Here is a 25,622-nt window from a genome sequence, read left to right on the forward strand (position 1 = left end):
ACTACAAATGCAATGTTTAGTGTGTTTATGTCGTGCTCTCTTTTGCTGTGAAAAGTCACTAACATTCGTCAGGAATGCTTCAATGTGCCCCCGTCGCTTTGTTGAACATGGGCTGAATATCTGAACATTATGGAAAACAATATTGCTACATTTTACCATTTATCAAATTAACGAGTTACAGTCAAGTCTTGACTTACACGTGGGATACGTTACAACACCCTTTGCGTAAGTTGAAATTCCTCGTTGTGGAAAAGGGTATGTGTAAAAACTTTTATAAACATACCCATACGATTGAAGATACTTGTAAACACCACCTCAAACTGTTAAAAACCATTTCTTAACTATACATTACTGTTTCATAGTTAAAAGATCAAATTTTTATTTATTGTATTTTTTTAAAAAAAGGTTTATTTAACATAAACTGCTACAATGCACAAAATCAATGATTAATGGGAAAGGAAGACGTAAAATAAACCACTACGATACATACATTATGTAGTAAGAAAAACAAATGCACTATAGTTGTTGAAACTTTCTCTTTTTCCTTTATTCTTCACAAACTTTAAATAAACAGCACTCTTAGGTGTCATTATATTTCATCGACTTTCCCCTATAGATTGAAAAAAATAAATGGAAAATGAGGAGTAGTTATTTGTATAAGCAGTGTTCAGACTAGTACGGCGTGAGAACTTCTGCTCTCAGCGATGCCAAAGGGATGAAGGTCCATTCACGAAAAAAACGCGATTTTCTTCAGGAAATTTTCATGTTGCGGGTGAAAAATTCACGTTAGGAATGAAATTCTTTGCCGGCGAAAAAATCGCATTATAGCCATTTCGCCTAAGTCGGATCATGTTGTAGCGGGAGTCGACTGTAATAGAAAAGACAACAATATAATTATTGAAGGCTTTTCTGAATTTTAAATTTTTTTTTAGTTATTAAGCTTTGTTAGCTTTGAAGTTAATGCTTCACAATAATCAAATTCAAAACATAGCAATTTTTTTCATTAGTGACACGAATTTTCTCTCTTTTGCACCCCTTCATGCACATTAATTGAAAGGGACCGGTAGCTAAAGCACTCTGAGTTCCCTACTGTTGCCAATGGCACCAGTACCAATTGCTACTCTGAAAATTGCCAATAACCTTTCCTGTATTCATAACTTTCAACTTTAGCAACACTGCAACCATCCCATTTTATTCTCTGAATTGCTGCAAGCTTAGCATCTAGCCATCTGTTATTTTAATACTACAGGGTGGCGACAGATCAGGGAAATCAGGGAGATCAGGGAAAAGTCAGGTAACTTTATTAATCAGGGAAAAGTCAGGGAAACATCAGGGAATTTTGAAAAAATAACAAAAAATCAGGGAAAATTGATTTTATGAAGAAATTTTTTTTTTGCTTTATAAAATTAAGTACTCTAATTCCCTACGCATTTTCCGCCAATTATCTGTTCAAAAAAAAAGTAAAATTAATGAGGTGCGATTATACGCTGCCGCATATTTGTGTATCTTTTTTCCTCTACGTCAAAGTATTGAATCTTACTTATTAACCACAGGATGAACTTCCTAAGATTGCTTCTGTGTCTGTTAGGTTGTTTATTTTACCTAGCTTGAAATTTCCTTTTACGCTTTCAATGCTACATAAAATACACAGCCATACAAATACAAATACAAATACAAATACAAATGTGACGACCAGCAACAGGCTCTGGGCCCAGCTAGGCTGGTCCTGGTCAATTAATTAGTCCCCAATGAAGATCAATGGCCCTCTTAAAGCTATCCACTCCCTTGCTCATTACCGCCTCTTCCGGTAAGCTATTCCAAGTGCCCACGACCCTGCTAAAGTAGTAGTTTTTCCTGATTTCCAAGTTAGCCTGAGATTTAAATAACTTAAAACAATGACCCCTTGTCCTGCTTTCCCCGCAAAAATTTAATCCATTTACATCTTTCATTTTGATAAATTTAAATAACTGAATCATGTCCCCTCTGACTCTCCTTTGCTCTAGGCTATACATGTTAAGCCTATTAAGTCTGGTATCATAATCTAAATCTGAGAGTCCCCTTACTAATTTAGTTACCCTTCTTTGAACCCTATCCAATACAAAAATATCTTTCTTCAGATAAGGCGACCAGAATTGCACAGCATACTCCAAATGAGGTCTTACTAAACTCCTATATAAAGGCAGAAGAACTTTCTTAGATTTGTTTGAAATAGATCTATTGATGAACCCAAGCATTTTGTTGGCTTTGTTACTAGCAATACTGCACTGTTGACTAAACTTGAAGTCCTGATTTATAAAGACACCCAGATCCATAACATTTTCTGCCTGATTTATGACTGAACCCTGTAAACGATATCTCATACGCTTATTTCCATGACCTAAGTGTAGCACTTGACATTTCCCTACATTAACTGCCATACCCCATTTATCTGCCCACTTAGTAATATGATCTAAATCCTCTTGCAGCTGTTTTACTTGTTCTTCATTTTCGACAATCCCCATAACTTTTACATCGTCAGCAAAACAATTCATGCTTCCAGAAATATTTTCATTGATGTCATTCATAAATATAATAAACAAAAGAGGCCCTAAAACTGATCCCTGAGGAACCCCACTTAAAACATCACTCCAATTAGAGTGATTTCCTCTCACAACTACTCTTTGCTTCCTACCAGTAAGCCAATTTCTTACCCAAAGTAAAGTTTTTCCTCCTATTCCAATGTCAGCTAACTTGCTGAGAAGAGCAACATGCGGTACCTTGTCAAAAGCTTTTTGAAAATCAATATAAACAACATCCACACATTTTTTGTTATCTAAAGCTGAGGTAACCTTGTCGTAGAAATGCAATAGATTAGTAGTACAGGATTTACCTTTCCTGAAACCATACTGCAAACTAGTCAACAGACTATTAGTCTCTAAGAACATCATGATCTTAATTTTGATCAAAGTTTCGAAAATCTTACAAATCACCGAAGTCAAACTTACAGGTCTATAATTCCCAGCAATACCTTTAGACCCCTTCTTGAAGAGTGGCGTTATGTTAGCCAGCTTCCAGTCCTCTGGCACCGTCCCCGAGTTATAAGAAGCATTGAAAATAATCAAAATAACATCCACTAATTCCTCTGCACATTCTACTAAAATTTTTGGATAAATATTATCTGGTCCCGGAGCTTTAGTTGCTTTAATCTTTTTCAAATGAAATAAAACCTCCTCCCTGGAAAATACAAAATCCTCAAGCTGTATAATAGCTTGTGTCTTGTTAGTGTCAACTGTTGAGATACAGTTATCGTTAAACACACTGGAAAAAAAGTTATTTAGAACATTTGCAATATCCCTATCGTTTTGGATTAAATTTCCATACTCATCAACCAAAGGCCCAATTTGACTGTTTCGAGCTTTCCCAGAATTAGCGTAAGCAAAAAACCTCTTAGGATTCCCATCAATGTCATCTGCCAGCCTTTGCTCCAATTCCCTTTTCTGAATCCGTACCAAATACTTAAAATTTCGCCTTGCCTTACTATACTGGAGTCTCTCTGCACTCTGACCAGTTTCTTTAAACTTACGAAAAGTGGCTTGCTTATAATTAAGAGCTTCTTTAGTCTCCCTGGAGAACCACATGGGCCAAATTTTGGTACTAACACCTTTTCTCCTAAATGGAACATAGTCCCCAACGGTTTTAGCAAGTTTATCCTTAAATTCCGTCCATTGCTGATCTACGTCGCTATTTTCCAACCCTGACGAAAAAACCTCTTTCAAGCTCTGCCTAAGTGCAACAAAATCGGTGTTTCTGAAATTGGGCACAAACCTAAAATTATCATCTTTACACACTTCAAATTTAACCCGGAACCTAATGCTGTTATGATCACTATCTCCAATATGCTCCCCTACACTCAACCCCTGAACAAAACTACCTATGTCACAAAAAACTAGATCCAAAATTGCCTCCTCTCGAGTTCCCTGAGTTACAACTTGATCTAAGAAACAGTCACCAATTACTTTTAAAAATTCCTCTTCTTTGCCATTACCAGAATAAAAATTATTCCAATCAATACCCGGAAAATTGAAATCCCCCATTATGATAATGGATCCCTTACTGGACATGTCACTAATAATACGGTACATCTGTTCATCTTGTCCCTGGTTTGAATTAGGTGGCCTATAAATGTTTCCAAACCGTAGCTTTTTGCCCTTACTGCTCATCAACTCCAGCCAAACCATATCAATATCAGTAGGCTTATCATTTATGACCAATTCATTGCAAATAAAATTGTCTCTAACATAAAATAAAACCCCACCACCTCTTTTACCTACTCTATCCTGTCTGAACAAATTATACCCAGCAATATGTAATAACTCTGCATCAGATTCGGTAGCCCATGTCTCTGTAATTCCAATAACATCCAACTTCTCATCCATAACTATGCTTTTCAATTCATCCATCTTGTTCCTAATACTGCGAGCATTGGTATAGAAAACTTTAAGCATGCCTAAGTTGCTTTTATTTAACACCCTGAAATTTCCTAAATTACAATTGTTAACATTACTACTCTTGTTCATCACTTTATTTCCATTTCTAGCAATACCCAAAAAAATTTCATTCTCTCGATACCTGATGCTTGAACCATGCCCCCCATTCCAACTTAGTTTTTTGACTCCGAAGCCCTTAAAATTAATCCACTAACCATTTTGACCCCTGTAGAGCTCAGATGCAGGCCATCCCTAGCAATCCAATCCCGTTTACAATGACTCCATACATCAATGAACCTGATACTGCGCTTTTCGCAAATTGACTTCAGTAGCAAGTTCATACACCTCGCACGTTGATTTAGCCAGCTCCTATGCACTCCATACCTGGGAAGCAAACCAACCACTTGGACATTCGTCGAAAAGCTGGTTGCTTTATCCAACAGGGATTCCCATTCCCTAGAAAACTCCTCATTTTTACTGTGGCCTACATCATTTGTTCCCACCCACAAAGTAACCATGTCCTCCTTATTCAATACTCCCTTCTTTTCAGCAACCATATTAATGTCTTTTACCCGAGCCCCTGGTAAACAACACCTAGCCACCTTACGCTTTACTCTCCCAACTGTGTTACCCACCTCCCTTACCATAGAGTCCCCCAAAATTACACCCTTAGTTTCCCAATCTAACTCCTCATTTGAAACTTCCCCCTGAATCTCTGGAACATTTATACCCTCTACAACTGGCTTACACCCTAATGCTAACTGGGCTTCCAAAACTAGCATCTTAAGTCTTAAGTCTGAGAGTTCAGCACATTTAGTGCAAATATAATCCTCCTCAAAAACAGACTCATTTTCCCCTTTATACAGGCAAAGAGGAAGCCTTCATTAATGCCTTTATTCCATTGTCTCCAAGTAATTAGCGTACTGTAATCACGATTTCAAGAAGAAATCTTTGGTTTTTGAATTAATACTATAAAAGCTTAAAAGTTATTACTTCTTCGCGTTTTTAATTTAATTCCTAAAATTGAACTTTCAATTAAAAAAACTTTGTTTTTTGCCGTTATACTATTTGTTGATTATAATGGTTTTCTTTTCTTCTGACTTAAGTGATTCTTTAATTTGTAACCAAGTTGTATTCTTCTTTTTATATATTTTGAAATTAATTAATTGTTTTTTTCCCTTGCATTTTAAAGTTGTTTGTTACAAAAGAAATCTAAGATTTTTTTTTTTTTTGTTACATACTGAAATCATTTGAAATAGAGTTAACTTGTGCACCTAAGTAAATATCTTTATTTTTTTATTGTTAAAATGCTGTATTCATTCATTTAAACCTATGTTCTTGATTAGAGAAAAGCTCCCTATGAATGAATGTCAAATGGTTTCATCTGTTTTGCATAAATAGGTCAATTAGTTATATAAGAATAACTACATTACTTCTGTTATTTCACTATTACTTGTTATTCTTGCAACAATTATTATACTGTTTGAAAACTTAGTTCAAAATAATTTCAATTGCTTTTTAGTTCTATCATAAATACACATATGTTTTTAAGAGTAATTTTAATAGTTTCTTAAAATTCTTATGCTAAGTGGTTTCTGGAAGTAAAGTATTTTTTTTTTAAATTTTCTATAATCTTTCCATGTAGAAAAATTTAATATGCTGTTTTGTAGGCTTTTTTCCCCTCAAAAAATTGACTTGATATGTTTTTTTTAAACCATTTTATTAAAAAAGTAGCATCTTTTTAAAATATATCTTTAGTTCAACAACTTTACACAACTTAAAACATTTAAAATACTGCATTTTATACAAACATGCAACGGATTTCAAGTAGAGCAAAGAAAGAAAACCATTATCATTGGTAACGTAAATCAGGAAAATTTGGTGAACTTAATCAGGGAAATCAGGGAAAAGTCAGGGAACTTTTTTTCACAGTTCCTGTCGCCACCCTGTACTATTCTAAGTCGGATCAGTTGTGGAATGTTTCCAAAAAGTTAAATGTATATTTAGTGACTGTGATTTTGATTTCAGGGGTGCCTACAAGAACTGCAACAGCGACATTGCTCGTCGACGTTTTGGATGTGAACGACAATGCTCCTCACTTCCGAGACTTCTATCGTCCCGTCGTCATGGAAAATGTCCCGCCTCCTGTCAAGGTTATCGAAATCTTTGCGGATGATCCAGACTTGCCGCCTCAGACTAAGCCGTGGTTTAAGTTCCAACTAGATGATAATGCTGACAGTACTATCAAGAAATCTTTTAAAGTTGAATTCAACAGAGGTAGTTTTTCTAATTTTGATTATTCTGCCTTTTTATTTTATTACATGTATGCTAAGACGAATCCATAACCCATGTTCTTCTAATTGAAAAGTCCCTTATGTACCTATCGAACTTTTAGATAGGAAAAGGTTTTTTTTTCTTTCTTTTTTTTTTTTTTTTAACATTAACCCAAGACAATCATGCCAAACAATTGAAATAATCAGAGCTTAGTTTCCATACCTCATGAAAAATCAGCTGTTCTCAGTTTCATTACCTCTGGATGACGTCATACCTTTTTGAAACTAATAGAAGTATGCTTCTCCTGATCATATGAATTTTATGCTCTGGACCCCATTTCTTTCATCCATTGAGGCAGGATTGAAAATTCAGTTAAATAATGGCGTGAATAAAATTAAATTCATAAACCAGTTTCAATCTGAAAAAAATATTCTGATGTACCAATGTTGAAAATGTAATTTTTTAAGGAATTTTGATTAAAATTACCTATTCAATTTTTCTTAGACGGAGACAATGGAAAAGGCTCTGCCACAGTATTTACAAGAGTGAAATTTGATCGAGAACAGCAAAAAGAATACATGGTGCCCATAGTCATTGCCGATAGTGGAGTCCCATCCCTTACCAGCACAAACACCCTGACAGTCATCATCGGTGATGAAAATGACAATCCCATGTATCCAGGAGAAAAAGATATCTTTGTGTATAGTTACAAAAGTAAGTAGTGCTGAGTTTTTATTCAGGAACAAATTTAATTTCCCCCTACCATATTTAATGGAAGAAATACTATGTAGTTTACTTGTATAAAACTGAAAAATGTATAAAACACAGCATTTAGTGTTTTAAAAACTATAATTTGCATTATATTGTGTCAATAAATAGTTTTAGATTTTGAAATACGTAAAGTATTATGCATCTGCCAAGAGATGGCGCCATCTTCTTTCTAAAAACTTTTCATTTGTGCCTGGAGAATTGTATGCCATTATTGTCCTGAAAAATCCATTTTAACTTTTTTTTTTTTTTTGACATGTTTTTTGATGCATTTTAAGCATTGATTTTGATTTTATTTTTTGTTTCAAATTTTCAGCCATTTTGGCTCACTTTTTTTCGCTCATTATTTTAGAGCCATTTAGAGGAGTCATTGTTTTATGCTATTCAAACTTCAGGCTAACCTGGAAAAATTACTACTTTAGTAGGATTGTGGGCATTTGGAGCAGCATAGCAGAAAAGGTTGAGATGAGCAAGGGGGCAGATAGCTTTAAGGCAGTGCGCACACTGAAGCGCCCCTGTCGCTAGGGGCAGCGTTACGCATCAGACAACTTCACTTTTGCGCGCACACTAAGAAGACAGGTGTCTGACGATCTTCAATGCCGCATCTAGCAATTACGTATGTTTTTCCATTTACTCTAGCGTTGAACAGCTAGAAATAAGGGGAAAACATTTATATAAAATGCAACAATTAATTTAAATAAAAAAAATAATAATAAATTGGCTCATTTGGCAAAATAATTAATCTTAATATTTGCTTAGGCTGTAAAGTTCAAATCAATGCTATGTACCTATTAGAAATTTATTAATAAACATACTAGAAAAATTTTAAATCATGTATTACAATAAATGTTACATGAATATTTTAATGTTGGAAATTAACTGAAGAATTAAAATTCTATCTTTTTAAATAGGAACTAATTAAAAATAAATACTTAAAGATAGCTTGGTGGTTTAGCCATATATTTTTTTCCCCTTCCAAAAATGCTTGGATATTATCAAGGTTGGCTTTTGGAAGTCAAAAATTAGTTTTTGACTTGATTTGACAGCAGAGTCTGAAAATATCATGATGTTTTCCAAAATTTCGAAAATATCCGATATTTTGGTCAGTACCGGCCGGATCTTCAGGTTTTTCAAGCCGGGACAAAATCATGAAACTGCCGCCCTTACTTATCTTTTCTTTCGAGTTTTATATCAAATATCAATTTAAAAAAAAAAAAAAAAAAAAACAGGAATAGGGTAAATTTGTTGCCCCCACAAATTGCTGCCCATAACAAAGCTTACCTCTCCCCCCCCCCCCAGATCAGGCAATCATTCTGATATCAATCATATATTTTGATACATCCAATATTTTCGATCAAAACAAACTGAATTTTTCAAAAAAGGAATTGCATGCTTAAATCACTGTTGCCTATTTTCCATTATTTTATTTTGTATTATATTATATTAAATGGTACAATAATGTATAGGCAATTCCACGGGTAATCTACTGACAGTTTTAGAGTAATACAGTGACTATTTTTGTAGACTTCAATGCAAAATGTGCGTTGAGCTAACGAAATTTCCACGGGTAATCTACTGACAGTTTTAGAGTAATACAGTGACTATTTTTGTAGACTTCAATGCAAAATGTGCGTTGAGCTAACGAAATTTTCTACTGGATTAGTGTATCTTTTAAGCTAAATTTAATGGTCTGATTGAATTCTCGAAATGTATTTTGATTGATTTTTAAAAAATTGTTACAAACAGAGTAATTGACTGACATTTTGAAAAGTACGGTGTCAGTCAGTTACTGTACTTTTGATAATTTTTTAAACATTATCCAAAATGTATTTCAAGAATTCAATTATACCAGTAACTTCTGCTTAAAAATACAATAATCCAGGAGAAAAAATCGTTAGCTTAATGCATATTTTGCATTGAATGTTGCAAAATACACACTATTTTGCTCCAAAAATGTCAGTCAGTTACCCGTGAAATACCATCATATTATATGCAAATTGCTGAATGAAAAGTTTTAATTATTTGAAATAACTATACTTGTTAGTAATAAATGAATCAAATTAATAAAGCTACCTTTTAGACAAAAAGAAGCATAAAAAATATCAGATACTACATTTTTTTAAAAATAAATATCAGGCATATATCATGATATATATATCAGCGAACCTTGCTGACAAGTGTGAAATATTAGTTTTAACTGTTGAAAACTGACAAAATCCAGATATGCGATTGCAGTAAAAAATCAAAAGCAGTCACTAACTTTAAATTATTTCCAAAAATGTTTACGAAATAATGGGAAAATTAAACTACAGGCCCATTTCACAGAAAAGTCAACGCTCTATCCCGCCCGCAACGGCTCATATATTTCATTAAAAAGTAACAATGCTAATGGCGACAATTTTGTTTAAAAAATTACACATAAGTTTGTGATTTGTTAAGCAGAAAAATATTGTTCATTAGTATTTTAGAATATTATTTTTATTGAAATATAGGTGGCGTCCCTGAGGGACAAAATAACCGCTTTCCGTGAAATAGCCCTAAACAGCAATTAAAACTTTGTAGAATAGTTTAATTTTTTTCCCATCTCATGCCACTCTTTCTCAGTCACATATTTATTTGAATAATCATTAAGTGTAATTATGCAACACTTCATCATGTTTTTAACCGGCTATTATTGACTTCGTATTCCTTAGCAGCCGCCATATTTGAAGACAAGGGTGAGACACTTGTTCCAAAATAGCGCAAGTGCTATTCAGAGGGCAGACATGAAACACGGAAAAGACACGACAAACTTGTCGCGGTCTTTCCGGTGTGCGCACAAGAGGGAGAAGTAACTGGTTTCTCCTTGCGCTATTGTGAAAACATTTTAGTCACAGACACATGTCTGCTCAATGTGCGCGCTGCCTAAGAGGGCCATTAATTTTTATTGGGAACGAATGAACTGACTAGGCCCAGTCTAGCTGGGCCTAGAGCCTGTTGCTGGTCTTCCCAATTTTGTACCTCATGTTTTTTTTTTTTTTTAGAATTTGATTTTGAAATTTTCATAAGATAAATTTTCTCAAATTCTCTGGTGTGAGGATAAATACATCCTCTCATTTTTAGTTTTTACATCAGTTAGAGTACAATCTACCTTGTAAAACCTACATTTTTGTTGATAAGTAAACTGAAAATGTGATAGTGCTATGTCTCCAAGAATAGTGCTATGAAGTGGAAATGAAATGCAAAGAAAGAGAGAGAGGCACTAAACACAATTGGTAGAATTTTTTGACAACAAGCAATATTGGAATACAGAAAAGTACTTAGACAAAAGTAACAATCAGTAACAGGTTCTATACCCAGCTAGGCTAGTAGTTAATTCCTCAATCCTCAAGAACCCAACTATTGATCTTATTGCCAGTTACCTCTGTTTTCGGTAAACTACTACCACTGCCTGCACACCTGTTGAAGACTTTTCCCAATTTCATGGTTACTTTAGGATTACAAAAGCATAAGGCCTGCAGACCTGATATTTCGGGTGATGAGAAGGGGCCTCCCTGGCTTTGAGAAATCAAAGAGTTTTGCATGTATGTGGATATAGTTTTATTGTTTCCCCATACAATATGCCTTAAGTTGCCTACCCTTTGATAGACCTGAACCCCTTATGTTGCTATCTTTGCAAAAATTTAGGCCTTCAACACCCTTCATTTTAGTACAAATACAAATACAAATACGACAACCAGCAACAGGCTCTGGGCCCAGCTAGACTGGTCCTAGTCAATTTACAATCCCCAGTGAAGATCAATGGCCCTTTTAAAACTGTCTACTCCTTTGCTCATTACCACCTCTTCCGGTAAGCTGTTCCAAGGTTCCACTACCCTGCTAAAATAATAATTTTTCCTAATATCCATGTTAGCCTGAGATTTAAATAGCTTAAAACAATGACCCCTTGTCCTGTTTTCAGTGCTAAACTTTAGCCCCGTAACATCTTTCGTATTAATAAATTTAAACAGCTGAATCATGTCCCCTCGGTCTCTTCTTTGCTCAAGACTGTACATTTTTAGCCTTCTAAGCCCGGAATCATAATCTAAGTGGGAAAGTCCACTTATTAGCCTTGTAGCCCGCCTTTGAACCCTTTCCAATACATTAATGTCTTTCTTAAGATAAGGAGACCAAAACTGAACAGCATACTCCAAATGGGGTCTTACCAAACTTCTATATAAGGGCAGAAGAATTTCTTTAGATTTATTTGAAATAGATCTATTGATAATCCCAAGCATCTTATTGGCTTTGTTGCTAGCAATGCTGCACTGTTGGCTAAACTTTAAATCCTGACTTATTAGGACCCCCAGATCAGTAACTTTGTCTGCCTGACTAATGACTGAACGTTGCAAATAATAACTTGTACACTTATTTCCATGCCCTAAATGTAGCACTTGACATTTCCCAACATTAACAGCCATACCCCATTTATCAGCCCACTCCGTAATATGATCTAGATCCTCTTGCAGCTGATTTGCTTGTTCTTCATTTTCTACAGTCCCCATAACTTTGACATCATCAGCAAAACAATTCATGTTCCCAGAAATATTTTTGTGAATATCGTTCATAAAGACAATGAACAAAACAGGCCCTAACACTGATCCTTGAGGAACCCCGCTTAAGACCTCACTCCAATTAGAATAATTTCCCCTTACAACTACTCTTTGTTTCCTTCCGGTCAGCCAATTTTTTACCCAAATGAAAGTTTTCCCTCCTATTCCTATATCAGCTAATTTGCTAAGTAGAGCAACATGCGGTACCTTATCGAAAGCTTTTTGAAAATCAATGTAAACAACATCTACAGGCTTCTTATTGTCCAAAGCCATGGTAACTTTGTCATAGAAATGTAATAAATTAGTTGCACAAGATTTACCTTTCCTAAAACCTAAATAAACTGAAGTGACTGAATAATATTTCTTATCACGCTCAAGGCTATACTTATATCATTCTAAGCCTAGAATCATGTTTTAATCCTTATTATGAACCAAGCAGGGAAAATGTTTTTACTGCTAACATTTCCCCTAATTTATATGAAAATTTCCCCAAATTTTTTTTACAATATGTTTTATGTTTCAGATAAAAATTCATTACTTACTATAGGTATGGATAATTTTGGAAAAAAAAAATCTTTAAAACTAATAGAATGAACTGGTAACTTGTAGGGAGAACTAGGTATGTAAAAGGTATATTAAGTAAATAATTGTATGTTTTAATTAAAATCTCCTAATATTTATTAATGAAAATATAAAGAGTGGTGATGTAAAAGAAAATGCACTCAAAAGACGCGAAAAAAATCGGAAAATTAAAATTAAAAAAAAATTTGCAAAATTTCCCCAGATGGTTCAAATTTCCCCCGATCCTAGATCGCCGGATCGGACATATTCTGCACCCGTGGAACCAAGTATCCCTCTATTGAACCTTTTCCATTAGTTAATATCTCTCTTAAGCAAAGGAGATCAAACACACTCAAAAATATATTTATAACTCTTTTGTTTTGCTTCATTCTAGGTACCACCAAACCTACCCGACCAGTGAAAGTTCCCATTGGCCGTGTCCATGTGGAAGACGAGGATGACTGGGATCTCAACGACAAAGTGTTTTATTGGAAGGACAATAAAGCACATCCAAATTTCGATCTCAAGGTGGACACCGGAGAAATATCAATGACCGAAATGGTCAGTGGCGGAAAGTATACACTTTATTTCACTGTCATAGACCAGAAAAGGAATGAGGAAGTTTCTGCCGTCGTCACCGTTACTGTCAAGGATATTCCTGAAGAGGCTGTATACAGTTCTGGATCTATTAGAATTTCAGGTGAGTTTTTATGTTTCCTATTTATATCAGATGCTTCAATGGAAAAATCAACATTATCAAAGCCCGTGCTGAAAAACTATTGCATGCATGTGTTTTATGGGATACAAGCGATCTCTTATTCATTGCAGAAAAGTTGAGCTTCTGATAGTATGAAGCAAAACGTTTTCTGTGTTTAAAAGGATATTCCTCATTACAGCTAAACATGTAAGCATTTTGAAAGTAAATGTAAGCTGCCTTTTTTTTTCTTGCATTTCTTGTTTGCTTAAAAAGTTTTTTGTAATGAGAGTTCATAAATTTTTCTATTGTGTTAATACATAACTATATTTATAATTTCAGACATATGAAGCACACATGATCTGATAAAATCTAAATGGTAAAATTAGTCTTTAAAATGATTTGTTAATAATAGATATACAGTGAAACCTGTGTAAGTTGACCACTTGCGGTGCAGTACTTTGGTGGTCAACTTAGACAGGTGGTCAACTTATAAAGGGGGTAATGATTTTTTTTTTTTTTTGTCATTTCTTGCACCATGTATTATTGACACTTACTCTTTCTGTTCAACTCACTTTCATTGTTTAGCATTACTTTGAAAGAATAATTTAAAATGTTATTCAAATATTTTTAGAAATTATTTTCCCAGAATGACGTATAATGTGTCATGCAAATTTAAAATTTCAGTAAATTGATCCAAAAAAAAAAGTCTTATTGTTTATGGAAAGTTACTCATTTGATATTAATAGTTCCTAAAAATTCATAGCTAATCAAAAATTACAAAATTTTTGCTTTATTTTTCTCTATATACATTTATAACCACATGATGATCTACTTTTCAACAAAATAACTCCTTATTGAAGTTTGGTGCACTCATTAGACTAGTTTTGGAAATTCCATATGTCTCCCAGCTAATTTTCTCTGGATTTCTCCCTTTTCAATTAATTTTAATATTTCATACTTTTTTATCAATCTCAAGTTCAACTAACTTTCTTTTTGAAGCCATTTTATGTAAAACTTATAACACAAAGAGAAACAAGCTGGACTCTCCTAGTTTATAAAGGCAGCTGAAAATGAAAATGTACTATCTCTTAATCCCTTGCACCAGAAATAAGTAACTTAAGTCTTTAGCACAATTCCAGTGTTACCACAAAATATTGCAATTGAAGAAAAGACTTTGTACTTTTCTACTGACACTTGTTTTCATTTAACAGAGAGTACAAAAGGCTATCTCAAATAGAACAACAAATGAAAAACAAGTTTGGAGAATAAAAGGGTTCTTAGTAGTTTTCCCATGTGGTTAAACTCAAAAGAATGTTTAGTAATGCTGCTGTTTCATTTAGGTAGTAAAATGCTGGTCTGGCATCAAAAATATTCTTGGAAAGCTATAAAAAAATAAAAAAATAATTTGCTAAATAAAATTCAAAAAAATAAACTAAGTGGTCAACTTACAAAGGGTTTTTTACAATACTCCAAACCAAATTTGGTGTTCATTAGTGGTCAAGATAGACAGGTGGTCAAGATAGAGAGGTGGTCAAGTTACAGAGGTTTTCCTTCATTATATAAGATAGGACTAATTCCGTTCCTGACAAAAGCGGTCAACATAGACAGGTGGTCAACTTACAAAGGTGGTCAACTTTACAGGTTTTACTGTACCAAGAGTTAGCACATAAGATTGAAGCCTGTTATATGGCTGCAATAAATCATATCATAAAATTAAATATAATACTCTTAATTCAAATTACATTTTTGCAAATGAAACCTTAAGAAATATTTCCATCTTTTTAATTTGTTAACATTCATGCTGTTATTTAACTGAAATTCGTGTGCAACATTTCCATCAGTTTTATTGTTTATATTTCAAACTTTGGATTTTACCCTATCCCTCCCTGAAAGTGTGTTGTTGTAAAGTATCCCAAAGCATTCTGCTGCAGATAACATATGTTAACTTCTATTATGCACAAAACTGCAACGCTCTGTATATGATGGTTAGGAAAAGGAATATTGCTTTAACCTTAACACATTCCTTATTGACCATTGTATAAATAAAGAACCTTACATCTACTTATTTTGATTAACTTTAATAATGCATCAGTTAATAGGTTGTTTTAACTGCTCTTTTAAGGCCATTCTGATGAGGATTTCATTCGTGTGTGGGACTGGAAAAATAAAGTTCAAGTTGAGAGCAAGTACAACAAGTTCAAAGACATCCTAGCCAAGCTTTTGAAAGTGAAAAAAGATAATGTCGATATCTTCACTGTACTTAAGAACCAGGACCATCCACCAGTCACTGATATCCGATTTTCAGCTCATGGTTCTCCCTATTACAAAGCTACTAAGTTGGATGGACTTATTTCGCTTCATAGGAGAAACGTATGTATGATTTTTCTAGTTTTGCAAGATTAAATACTCTAAAAGCGCTTCTCTTCTAAAGCTAAATATTTTCTGCTTATTAGATTGGTAGAACAATTTACAAACACAAAAGTGATGACCAACAGCAGGCTTTGGGCCCAGCTAGGCTGGTCTTAGTTAATTTATCAATTCTCAATGAAAGTCAAAAGTCTTAAAAGTAGGATATTCAAAACAGGGGAATGGTAACAGGGTTATTTACAGGTAGCGTACCTGAAAAAAAATCTCATTCGGAGACAATTTATCCGGGTCTAATGTTTCCTGCCTATTATGCATGTTATCTATTTAAAAAAAAATTTTTTTTTAAATATGTTGCTGCAGGTGAGCTAGCTTTGTGCATTATTTGTAATTTTTATTCTTCTTTGAGAAGTAGTGAAACCGTAATATTTAATTATCTGGCCTGTAGATATCAATGTTTCCTGATTATAAATGTCAGGCATACACAATTGGACCCGTTTGTAAGGTGGATAATTGTGTAGCTATGTGTCTCATCAAAGATATTGGAGCAAGTGCACATGAATAAGCTGCATCACAGAATTTGAATTGCATTGCGTTTTATGATGGAATTGAAAACAGAAAATTTTAACAATCATTCAGAAAGCCGAGTTAATTGAATATAAGATTGTGGTGATACAGCAAGATTCTTGTATTTGAAAACCACAATGAAAGTCATGAGGAGCCTCATCTTTTCCCCACTATTTTGGAACCCAAAACTCCCAAAAATGAAATGTGTAGATGTACATTTGGCTTTTGAGTTCTAATGGATCCTTTTTCCAATGTCAAGAAACTATCTTATGGAGGAAAAGACTTCTGATAAAAAATCCCAGAACACAAAATCTCGCATTTTTATTGTTTTTTTCCTTTTACGCATTAAGTGTTTGTAGCATTTCGCTTAATATTTTTAGTAGCATACCTTAGTTAATTAATTCAAATTTCTCTTTTGACCTTGCAGATCGAACAGATAGTCGGTGTGAACATCACAATGGTCGGTATCGATGAGTGTTTGTATGAAGAAAAGTGCGAAGACAGTTGCACAAACCACCTGCAAGTATTCGGGGACAATCCCGCAATGGTGAATGGAAATCGAACCTCTCTGGTGGGCGTCCGAGCCGAAGTGCAGGCGGATTGTGTTTGCGGTGCCAGGGACTTCACTGACATGGAAACTTGTAAAATAAGACCGAAGCCCTGCTACAATGATGGAGTTTGTTCTGATAAGTTTGGAATCATAAAGTAAGTCGCAATGCAATGAGTTTTGGTAAATCATTTTATGTAGTATGCACGTGTTCTTGAGTTGTGCAACTAACTGAAATAGTTGCTGATAGCTAGCTGATACATTGCTCTCTGCATGAACTACATTAGAGCCCAAGAGCTTTCAGCGATGAAATCAAAGGGTTTTTTTTTAAAACTAATTTCAGGTATAAAAGTTGTCTGTGTAAATTAATGCAATACAAAAAGTTTTTTTCTGAAAAATTGTCTTTAAAAATTGCAGTATGAGAACCTGTATCCCTGTATTTAATGGATTTAACAATCATTTACATGATGCGATCTCTCCATAAATAATATCATTAAAAATATTGTTGAATTTAAAATTTAAATTTATAAAGTAAGAATATTTGTTCAATTTAACTAAACGTGAGGTAAATGGATGAAATATTTTCTTCAGCTCTGATTACTAAGTTGGTAGCAGTCCAGTTATACAGTTCAGTTGCCGCTGCATCTTAGAATTTTATTTACTTTTTTTTTTCATGCTATTATTCATTAAAAGTTTTAAGATTCAAATTTTCTCCACTTCCATTGACTGTATATTATCTAACAGTTAGAAATTTGCCTTCCACTCTTCTATGATGCTAAAGCAATACTGTAAATAGGTACTTGGAATTCTAAGTAACTCAAATTACTTGCTGTATCTGAGTGAAGTTGAGTGAAAGTCTTTATTGATCATTGTAGCCTTAAAATATATATTTTTCATTTTCTTCACAAGCTGTGCTTTTTTCAAGTTTCTTTTTTACTTTGCATGTTTTTTGAAAAGTCTGACTTAAGTGTTGAGTTTCTCTAAGTGTGTTTTCATTTTAGTTGCACCTGCTCTGAGGGTTTCACAGGGCCACAGTGCCAGAAGACAACCCGGCACTTTGGCGGCAAAGGCTATGCCTGGTTTCCTCCCCTGCAACAGTGCGAAACTTCCCACTTCCAGATTGAGTTCATGACCCAGAGCCCCAACGGATTACTTCTGTATGATGGCCCAATCTCGGAAGCTGATCCCGGTGAGACGTTGGTCACAGATTTTTTCTCTTTGGAATTGCAGGAGGGACGACCCAGGCTCCTGATTGATTTCGGATCCGGAACTTCGGAAATTGTTATAAATGTGAGGTCAAGTTTGAGTGACGGTGGCTGGCACCGACTGGACGTTTTTTGGGATAGAATGGTGAGTGTGTCTTTCAAATTTTGCCAACTTACAGGGAGTATTTTCATATTAAAAACAAAATCGAGAACACTCTTCATTTATTATGTGATTTTTGTGCCATGTTACTGGATGGTTAATTCAGGCGTCTGGAGGATTAATTTAGATGATTAGATTATTAATTAAAATATGTGTTTTCTCTTTATACAACTAAGCCCTCAAGTGATAGGTTTTGTGCCTGCTAGACTGATCTCCACCCTCCTGTAAAGCTTTTATGAGACTGTTTTTAAAATTAGCTATTAATTTTGATGAGAATGCTGGGGCAGAGATGAGAGCTTAATTTTTAAAAAAAATGTTCATGGCTTTACGTTATTGAAAATAATTGACTTCATTTTTTGACTCGACTCTTTTTTTTTTTTTGGATGGGGAGGGGGGAGGGCTTCAAAGATTTGAAGTTGGATGTTTTATACTTCTCTTAGCCATAGAAAAGCATTAACTAATCCGAGACAGATGAATAGTTTGTTATGGACACTAATATTTATTAAACTGCATAGGAAGTTATTTTCCACTCATTGCTTTATGATTCCATATCATATACTCCACTCATAAAGGATTTATATTCATTGTAAAGAAGGTACCCTTTTGAAAGGATGGAAATGATTTTTCTAAAACTCAAGATTTAAACAGCTTGAAATATAGTGGCCTCTTGTTCAATCTTCTGTGCTAAAAGGTAGGCCATTAACATCTTCATTCTGATACATTTTAAGAAATAAATTACAGCCATTCTCTTTCCTCTCTGTTTTGCGGTATAGATATTTGAAATTTTAAGTTATATTAATTTTAAATCAAAATCTTAACTGTAGTGATCACTTACCAACTGGTTAGACCCTGTTTGTACCCCATTTCACCAGTTGTCAGTGTTTAGGGCAGTGGTGGTTTGATAAGTCATCAGACTTGTGTGACCAGAGAGTCCCAGGTTCAATCCTAACCGGTCGAAGATCCAGTCTTCATCAATGGTGACTGAGGGACCTTAAAAATGCTTGTGGTCACAAAGTCCCCCTCCAAGTGAAAGCATACTTCTGGGGGTGCTGGACCGGGATTGCTCAGTTTCTGATCTGGGTCAAAAAAAATCAGAGCTTTCTTCAGTGTCCCATCCAACTGGTTAAACCACAAATAGTAGTAGATAGGGGGGACCCTGGAGTGAAAAGTGAAAAGGGATTAGGCGACAGGGGATTTGCAAAAGGGGTTTGCTCAAAATTTTTCGTCATAGTTATTTTAATGTATCGAAGTATTTTGTCAAAGATAAATAAAAATATTCATAAATTATTTTTCTTATTTTCATCTCACAGAATGTAAGAATGGTTGTGGACCACTGCCAAGCTGCCCAGACGAGAGACACCGATCCTCCCCTTTCTGACCGGGCATTGTGTGAAGGAAAAGCCACCATTGAACCATTCAATGAGTTTTTGAACGTAAATGGCCCGTTGCAACTTGGTGGCGTGAAGCATGAGCCACTGTCATCTTACAAATGGCGTTACTCTCACACCCGAAGAGGATTCTCTGGATGCATCAAAAACGTTATCCATAATAGCCAGGTATGAAACTGTAAAGCCCTTTTTCCTGTACATTTCAATATGTTGTATTGATGCAGTTTTGTAACTTTTTGAACTTGAAGCAGTCAATGAATTGCAGCAGTTATCTTCTAAAGTTTTCTCTTTACAGTGAGATATTTTGTCCATTTTATACATTAGAAAAACTTTAATTTATCACAAAATAGCAATAAGTATTGCTGATAAGTAGTCCCCAAAACACCTACCTATATTTCTTATAACGTTACTGTAATTTTTATGACTTACCTCTTAAAAGTAAATACCGTAATTTCAGGTAGATATGGCACAGCTTATACGTGTTTTAAAGTTGAAATTTAACATCTGCAGCATATCTGAAGCAATTCTCCCCCAACCTTCTTTCTTAGTGTTTCTCATGTTCACCTAATTGAGCGGCAATGTTAAAATTCATTAAAAAACGCTAGTAGAGCTCTCAAATTGCACCATGAAACAGGTTTCTCAGTACATTTAATTTCTCACTCCCTTAAAGCTGAACCAGCTTGCGCCGATTTTACCGCTGTTCGCTATTGTTGTTCTTTCCAGTGTTGCCAGATTCGTGATGGTACCATACGTTTCACAAGGCTGACAAATGGAGGAATCACTAGCTTGTCTAAGTTAGAGTCCTTATTGTTTGAGTAATGTTTTTAAATGTCTCAATGATGGTAATTAAAATAAAAAAAAAGATAAAAGTCAAACAATTTTTTTATTAACTGCTAAGTATAACAATGATTTGAAAAATTCTGGTCCAACCAAATGTAGATGTCATGCGGCAACACTAGTTTTTTGCGTAACTGTAGCGTTTTCCTATCTTTTTTTACACCAAGTTTACTCCATTTCTATCTATCAACAAGTGCAGTCGCTTGTTACAGTTTCGTTCTAACTATAATAAATGATCTCATCCATCCATTATATATATATATAGAGAGAGAGATATATAGATGGAAGGGGTGGCGGCACCATCTTTTGATACGTTCTTCTGCAGCGTATATACGATGGGGCGGCTTATCCGATGAACTTTTGCTTTTAGTTAGTAAATTATTGCGTGTGCAGCATACATGATAGGGAGGCTTATCTACCCGAAATTACGGTACTTTATTTGTGGCCGTAAGAAGCAAACAGAAGTAAGTGCCAAAATGAAAATTTTCGAGGTAGCCTGTACAAATGATAGGAGAACCTCTCCTCTGTTTCGAGGCAAAAGATGTAACAAAAATCCCTGGTAGATACTGCTACACAGCAAGATTTAGAAAAAAATATTCAACAAAAGCCTGCCTAGGATCTGAACTCCAAACTTGTTTTAACTCAAAACTTTAAAAAGGCCACTCACCCCCCCCCCCCCCTTTGTTTCTCATAGCCACATTTGTAATTTTTTCTCTTTCAAATCATTTTGATATTTCGCTTTTTGTTCTTGAAGGATAAAATGTATTTTTTCTGTATCATAAGTTGTATAATTGTAGATGAACAAGTAACTTACGAGCTTGGAACAAAACTTGATGTGCAAAACTGTTGTACAAGCTTTTTTTCATCTGATCTTTGGTTGCAGGCTTGAAATTTAAGATATAGTAAAAAATTTGACGTAATTTGTTTCATTGATTAATGTTTTGTTTTACTGCGGTTAGAAAAATTCTTAAATATCCTTTACTTCTAAAAGCACTTTTCATTGTGAATTAAAGTTAGTTTAAAATAATTCAGTTGAACGAACTGATATCAAACTGTTGTGTTGATTGCAAAAGTGAGGAATATAATAGTTATTTTTTGTTTCAATTATTATAAAGATGAATTATAATAAAAATATGAATTATAAGGTATTTCATACCCTATTGTTTTGCAGATGTATGACCTTGCTGGTGCAGGTGATTCCCAAGACAGCACCATTGGTTGCCCACCTGCTGAAGAGCACTGCTACCCCAACCAGGTGGACAGATTTTGCCAGCATGGAAGTTGCATCGGAAATTACACTGCCGCCAAATGTGTCTGCTTTCCTGGATACCATGGAAAACGATGTGATATAAGTATGAATTAAAATCATCACATAGCATGAAATTGTTTCTCACATGAACAATCTAATGTGAAACTATAACCAAGCATGTTAAACGATAGAAATTTGCAAAACATTACAGATGCAGTGTTTTTAATTGCAAAGAATCCCAGTCAAAAAGATGTGGTACATGGAGACTTCCCACAAAAGATTTGTCAGGCACCTATGTACATTGAAACTCCAATTTAGTGCCTGCCCGATGCAGTACCACTGTATTTTTTAAATCTTAAGAAATGAAAGCTTCAAAGAAAATCATCCACTTGAACTCCAAGTTGATACTACGCAAACCCATTATATGCAGGAAACTTCAATTTCTAAACATTTACTTTTTCCTTTTCTTTTAATCAACTTAACTGATATGTCTGTGAGTAATACATTCTTGGAAGTTCTTTTTCTTCATCATTACTCACGTATCTTGGCTTGAGGTTGCTTCATGTAGCGGCATATGAACCAAATAATGCCAATAGCAGCTTTATGTCTCAGTTATCAAGTGTTCCAAAAACTGTTTGCACTAAAATTGCTTGATAAGCTAATAAATTTATTAAACTTAATTTTTCCTTGAAATAATATTAAATTGTAAATTTAATACTTCTTCAAATCTTCTTACTTTATTGACCAAAAGTGCAAATGTATTATACACTTACAGATTATTCTTAAATTGAATGTTCCTTTTTTTAAATCCAAAGAAGTAATTTGACTAATTATATCAAGCAGTTCTTATCTTATGCATTTCATTTATTATGTCCTATATTTTTGCGATTTTATTTGGTGCATATTTGTGATGAATCCTAACGAATGACAGATTGTATTCCAAAAAGAAATATTGCTCATAAAATTCAAGTATTATAAGTAGATAATTGTTAAAACATCTGAGTAATTAGACATCTCCTGCAGTGAAAATGTTTTGAGCTTCACATTCAATTTATTAAAGATTACCATTGCCTAGTAATATCCTTTCATAATTGATAAGCAACATTTCTAAAAATCTTTAATAAATAACATTTCTTATTAGACAACACTAAGAATATATTTTTGCAAAAACCCTAGTGCTGCTATCACGTGTGAATTAATTTTTTCAAATAAATATTTAAAAAAATTGTAGATGATTATAAAAGACATTTTTTGTCTAGTAGAAATTTAGAATAGAATTTATTGATTTCCCAAAAGTTTTGTGGATGTTTCTGAAAAGAAAAGTTTGATGTATACAAAGACTTCTTGCATAACATTAAACATTGGTTCTTTCTTTTTAGAAACGCAAGAAAAAATGTTTGAACAGAACAGCTACATTCGTTATGCCTTGACTTTCAATCCCAATGAATATTCCAATGAAATCCAGCTGAGCTTCAGGACCCGACACAAACATGGAGAACTTTTTAGAGCAGCCAGCAAACATGGAAGGGAATACCTTGTGCTAGAGGTGTGCTTCTTTAAAATAATTATTCATTTTATTTTGTTATTCAAGCTGATCTTATTAACAAATTATTTCCCATACATTTGAAACAAAGACAAATGTAAATACAATGACTGGCTACAGGCTATTACAGGGATTCCCAAAGTGAGTGTCGCAGGGAGAGGCAAGGAGTGCCACCAAGTGCCCATGGCATCTACATACATACTGGGTAGGGTGGTTCAAAAAAAAAATTTCCAGCTAGAGTTCAGGACACCCCCCTTTTTTTACACTTACTAATAGTATTGTGCTGTAAAAGTTTTGGCTTCTTACTCAAATTTTAAGATGGTGCTCAATGACCACTTAATTTAATATTAGCCGTATCAAAGAAAATGCCACAAATTGAGGAATATTTAATTTCCCCAGCTGTTTTTTTTTTTTTTGTAAATGTTTGATTGCAATGTATATGCATATTTCTAGTGTGTATTATAATATGTAGCAATGTTTTTCCAGTTCGATGTATTTTTTAAACCCCCCCTCCCCATACTATTGAAGCTTGGGGGAGGGGGTTGAGCACCCTCTTTCAGTTGAAGTAGGAAGCTTAAATTCTTCCAGTATATCGCTATCCACAAGTCTAAAAATATTGAAGGATTTCCGGTACCTAGGAGAAACACATGTAACACATTTTACATGTATTTTTGAACCACCCTAATACTCGGCTCCATGAACAAATTCTAATTCTTCAAAGAGTGCCGCAAGTCAGAAAAGTTTGGGAACTCCTGGGCATTGGGACAAACTTAGCTAGTTATTATCACCTCATTTATCCCTAATGAAGATTTTGCTCTATCTTAAAACTTTTAATTCGATTAAAGTACCCCAGAAATAATTGTGCTCTGTAGAAATTGAAGCTTCTGGATATTTGCCATTCTCTATCTGGAAGTAGTTTCTGGACAACCAATCTTTCACTTGTCTGCCCTCACCATTCATGTTTGAAATTTATCTTTCATCTGAGTCAGATAAAATAACATTACCACATTTTCGGCATTATAATTTACTGCTAATCTGCTTAAAAAGTTCAATTTTTGACATATGCATTGTACACTGCCGTAGATTATACAATAAACTGGGTGCAGCTCTTTGATTTAGTACTGAAACATAATTCAAAAGTTAAAGTGCTTTCACAAGGGCATCAGTGCACCAATGATAGTAAGATCTCAATATAATAAATATTTCCTAAAGTGATTTTTTTTTTTCATGAGTAAGAAGAAACTTACCTTCCTTTATTTTGGGGCATATTTTTACTGCATTTTTAGCATAACTAACTTTAGATTACAAACTAAGCTTGACAGAAGTTAGAGCTGAACAAAAATTTCAGTAAGGAATGTTTCATATGGTATTTTTGGGTCAAGTTTTATAATGAGTAAGCAAAAATGTAAATCTGAAAGCACTTGATGCACACAGAATAAAATATGGAATCTTAAAAACCTTGGGCGTAAGCTTGCTCCTGTTCAAAGTAAATGACCCTCAAGTTGGAATTACTTAGATGCATCACCGACTAATCTTGCTTCATTCAAACTGATAAGTTGCCAGCTGATATCTCATCCACAAACTTTCCGAATGAATGAACATTACCATTTTTGTTGCCAAGTGAACAAGATGCTGCTTTATGCCAAGTGGAATGAAGCAAGCTTTCAAAAATTGCTAATAAATGTTATCCATCCATTCTTTTAATTTTTGCAAAACCTCAATGAAAACATAATACCATTTCATTCTTTAATATTTGTCCAATAAATAGGCCCCATGCCAAATAGTGCCACATGCTTTTTAAATTTTTGTGAGTAGTTAAAAGTTAAGGTTTAGCTTTATTTTGTTTCATCCTGGTCCCATTCTCAGGGCCCCGGTTCAGGGCTTTTGCTACTAACACCCTCCATGTAGGGGTCAGGGAAGCATCTAGTTTTAAAAACATAACCGTAAAATAATCTTTGACTGAGACTCATGCCACATTGAATTTCAGGTCCGCAACAGAACATTGAGGTTCCGCTTCAACCTGAATCACTTCCGATCTGCGGAACAAGAACTGTGGCTGCCTCATGTGAAGGTGAGTGACGGTCAGTGGCACACAGTAAATGTCCAGCGCTTTGGCAGCACAGCCAGCATATCTCTCGATGGCGGGGGAGGAAGGCGCTACAGTGAACTGCTGGAATACGAGGGACAACACCAGGAATTGTCCATCAACAAGCAAGATGTGATAGCTGGTGGAGATGTCCACTACGTAGCTCCGGGTGTGACTGTGATCGACAATGACTTTCAGGAAGGTAGGCATTCATCTTGTAGGCAAATAATTTTCACTAAAGTTGTTTCTAACCACTGGTCTTCAAGCTATGAACTCATGGATTTCTTAGGAATAGAAGGATGCTTCGGAGAATCCTATCCTACCCATAAAAAAATTTAT

General features: G+C 34.5%; 1 protein-coding gene across 1 annotated transcript in view; it reads left to right on the plus strand.

The window, feature by feature from the left end:
- The window catches only part of LOC129223788 (neural-cadherin-like), a 461,316-nt gene that overhangs the window by 426,670 nt on the left and 9,024 nt on the right, over nucleotides 1-25,622 (plus strand). The window contains exons 16-25 of the mRNA XM_054858146.1: nucleotides 6,495-6,743; nucleotides 7,245-7,454; nucleotides 13,035-13,340; nucleotides 15,460-15,707; nucleotides 16,696-16,973; nucleotides 17,817-18,165; nucleotides 19,491-19,736; nucleotides 21,577-21,757; nucleotides 23,034-23,200; nucleotides 25,185-25,485. Of these exons, the coding sequence (XP_054714121.1) occupies nucleotides 6,495-6,743; nucleotides 7,245-7,454; nucleotides 13,035-13,340; nucleotides 15,460-15,707; nucleotides 16,696-16,973; nucleotides 17,817-18,165; nucleotides 19,491-19,736; nucleotides 21,577-21,757; nucleotides 23,034-23,200; nucleotides 25,185-25,485 (2,535 nt within the window). The remainder of the gene's footprint in view (nucleotides 1-6,494; nucleotides 6,744-7,244; nucleotides 7,455-13,034; nucleotides 13,341-15,459; nucleotides 15,708-16,695; nucleotides 16,974-17,816; nucleotides 18,166-19,490; nucleotides 19,737-21,576; nucleotides 21,758-23,033; nucleotides 23,201-25,184; nucleotides 25,486-25,622) is intronic.

The sequence above is a fragment of the Uloborus diversus genome, chromosome 6 (genome assembly GCF_026930045.1).
Source record: "Uloborus diversus isolate 005 chromosome 6, Udiv.v.3.1, whole genome shotgun sequence".
In the NCBI taxonomy this organism is placed as follows: Eukaryota; Metazoa; Arthropoda; class Arachnida; order Araneae; family Uloboridae; genus Uloborus; species Uloborus diversus.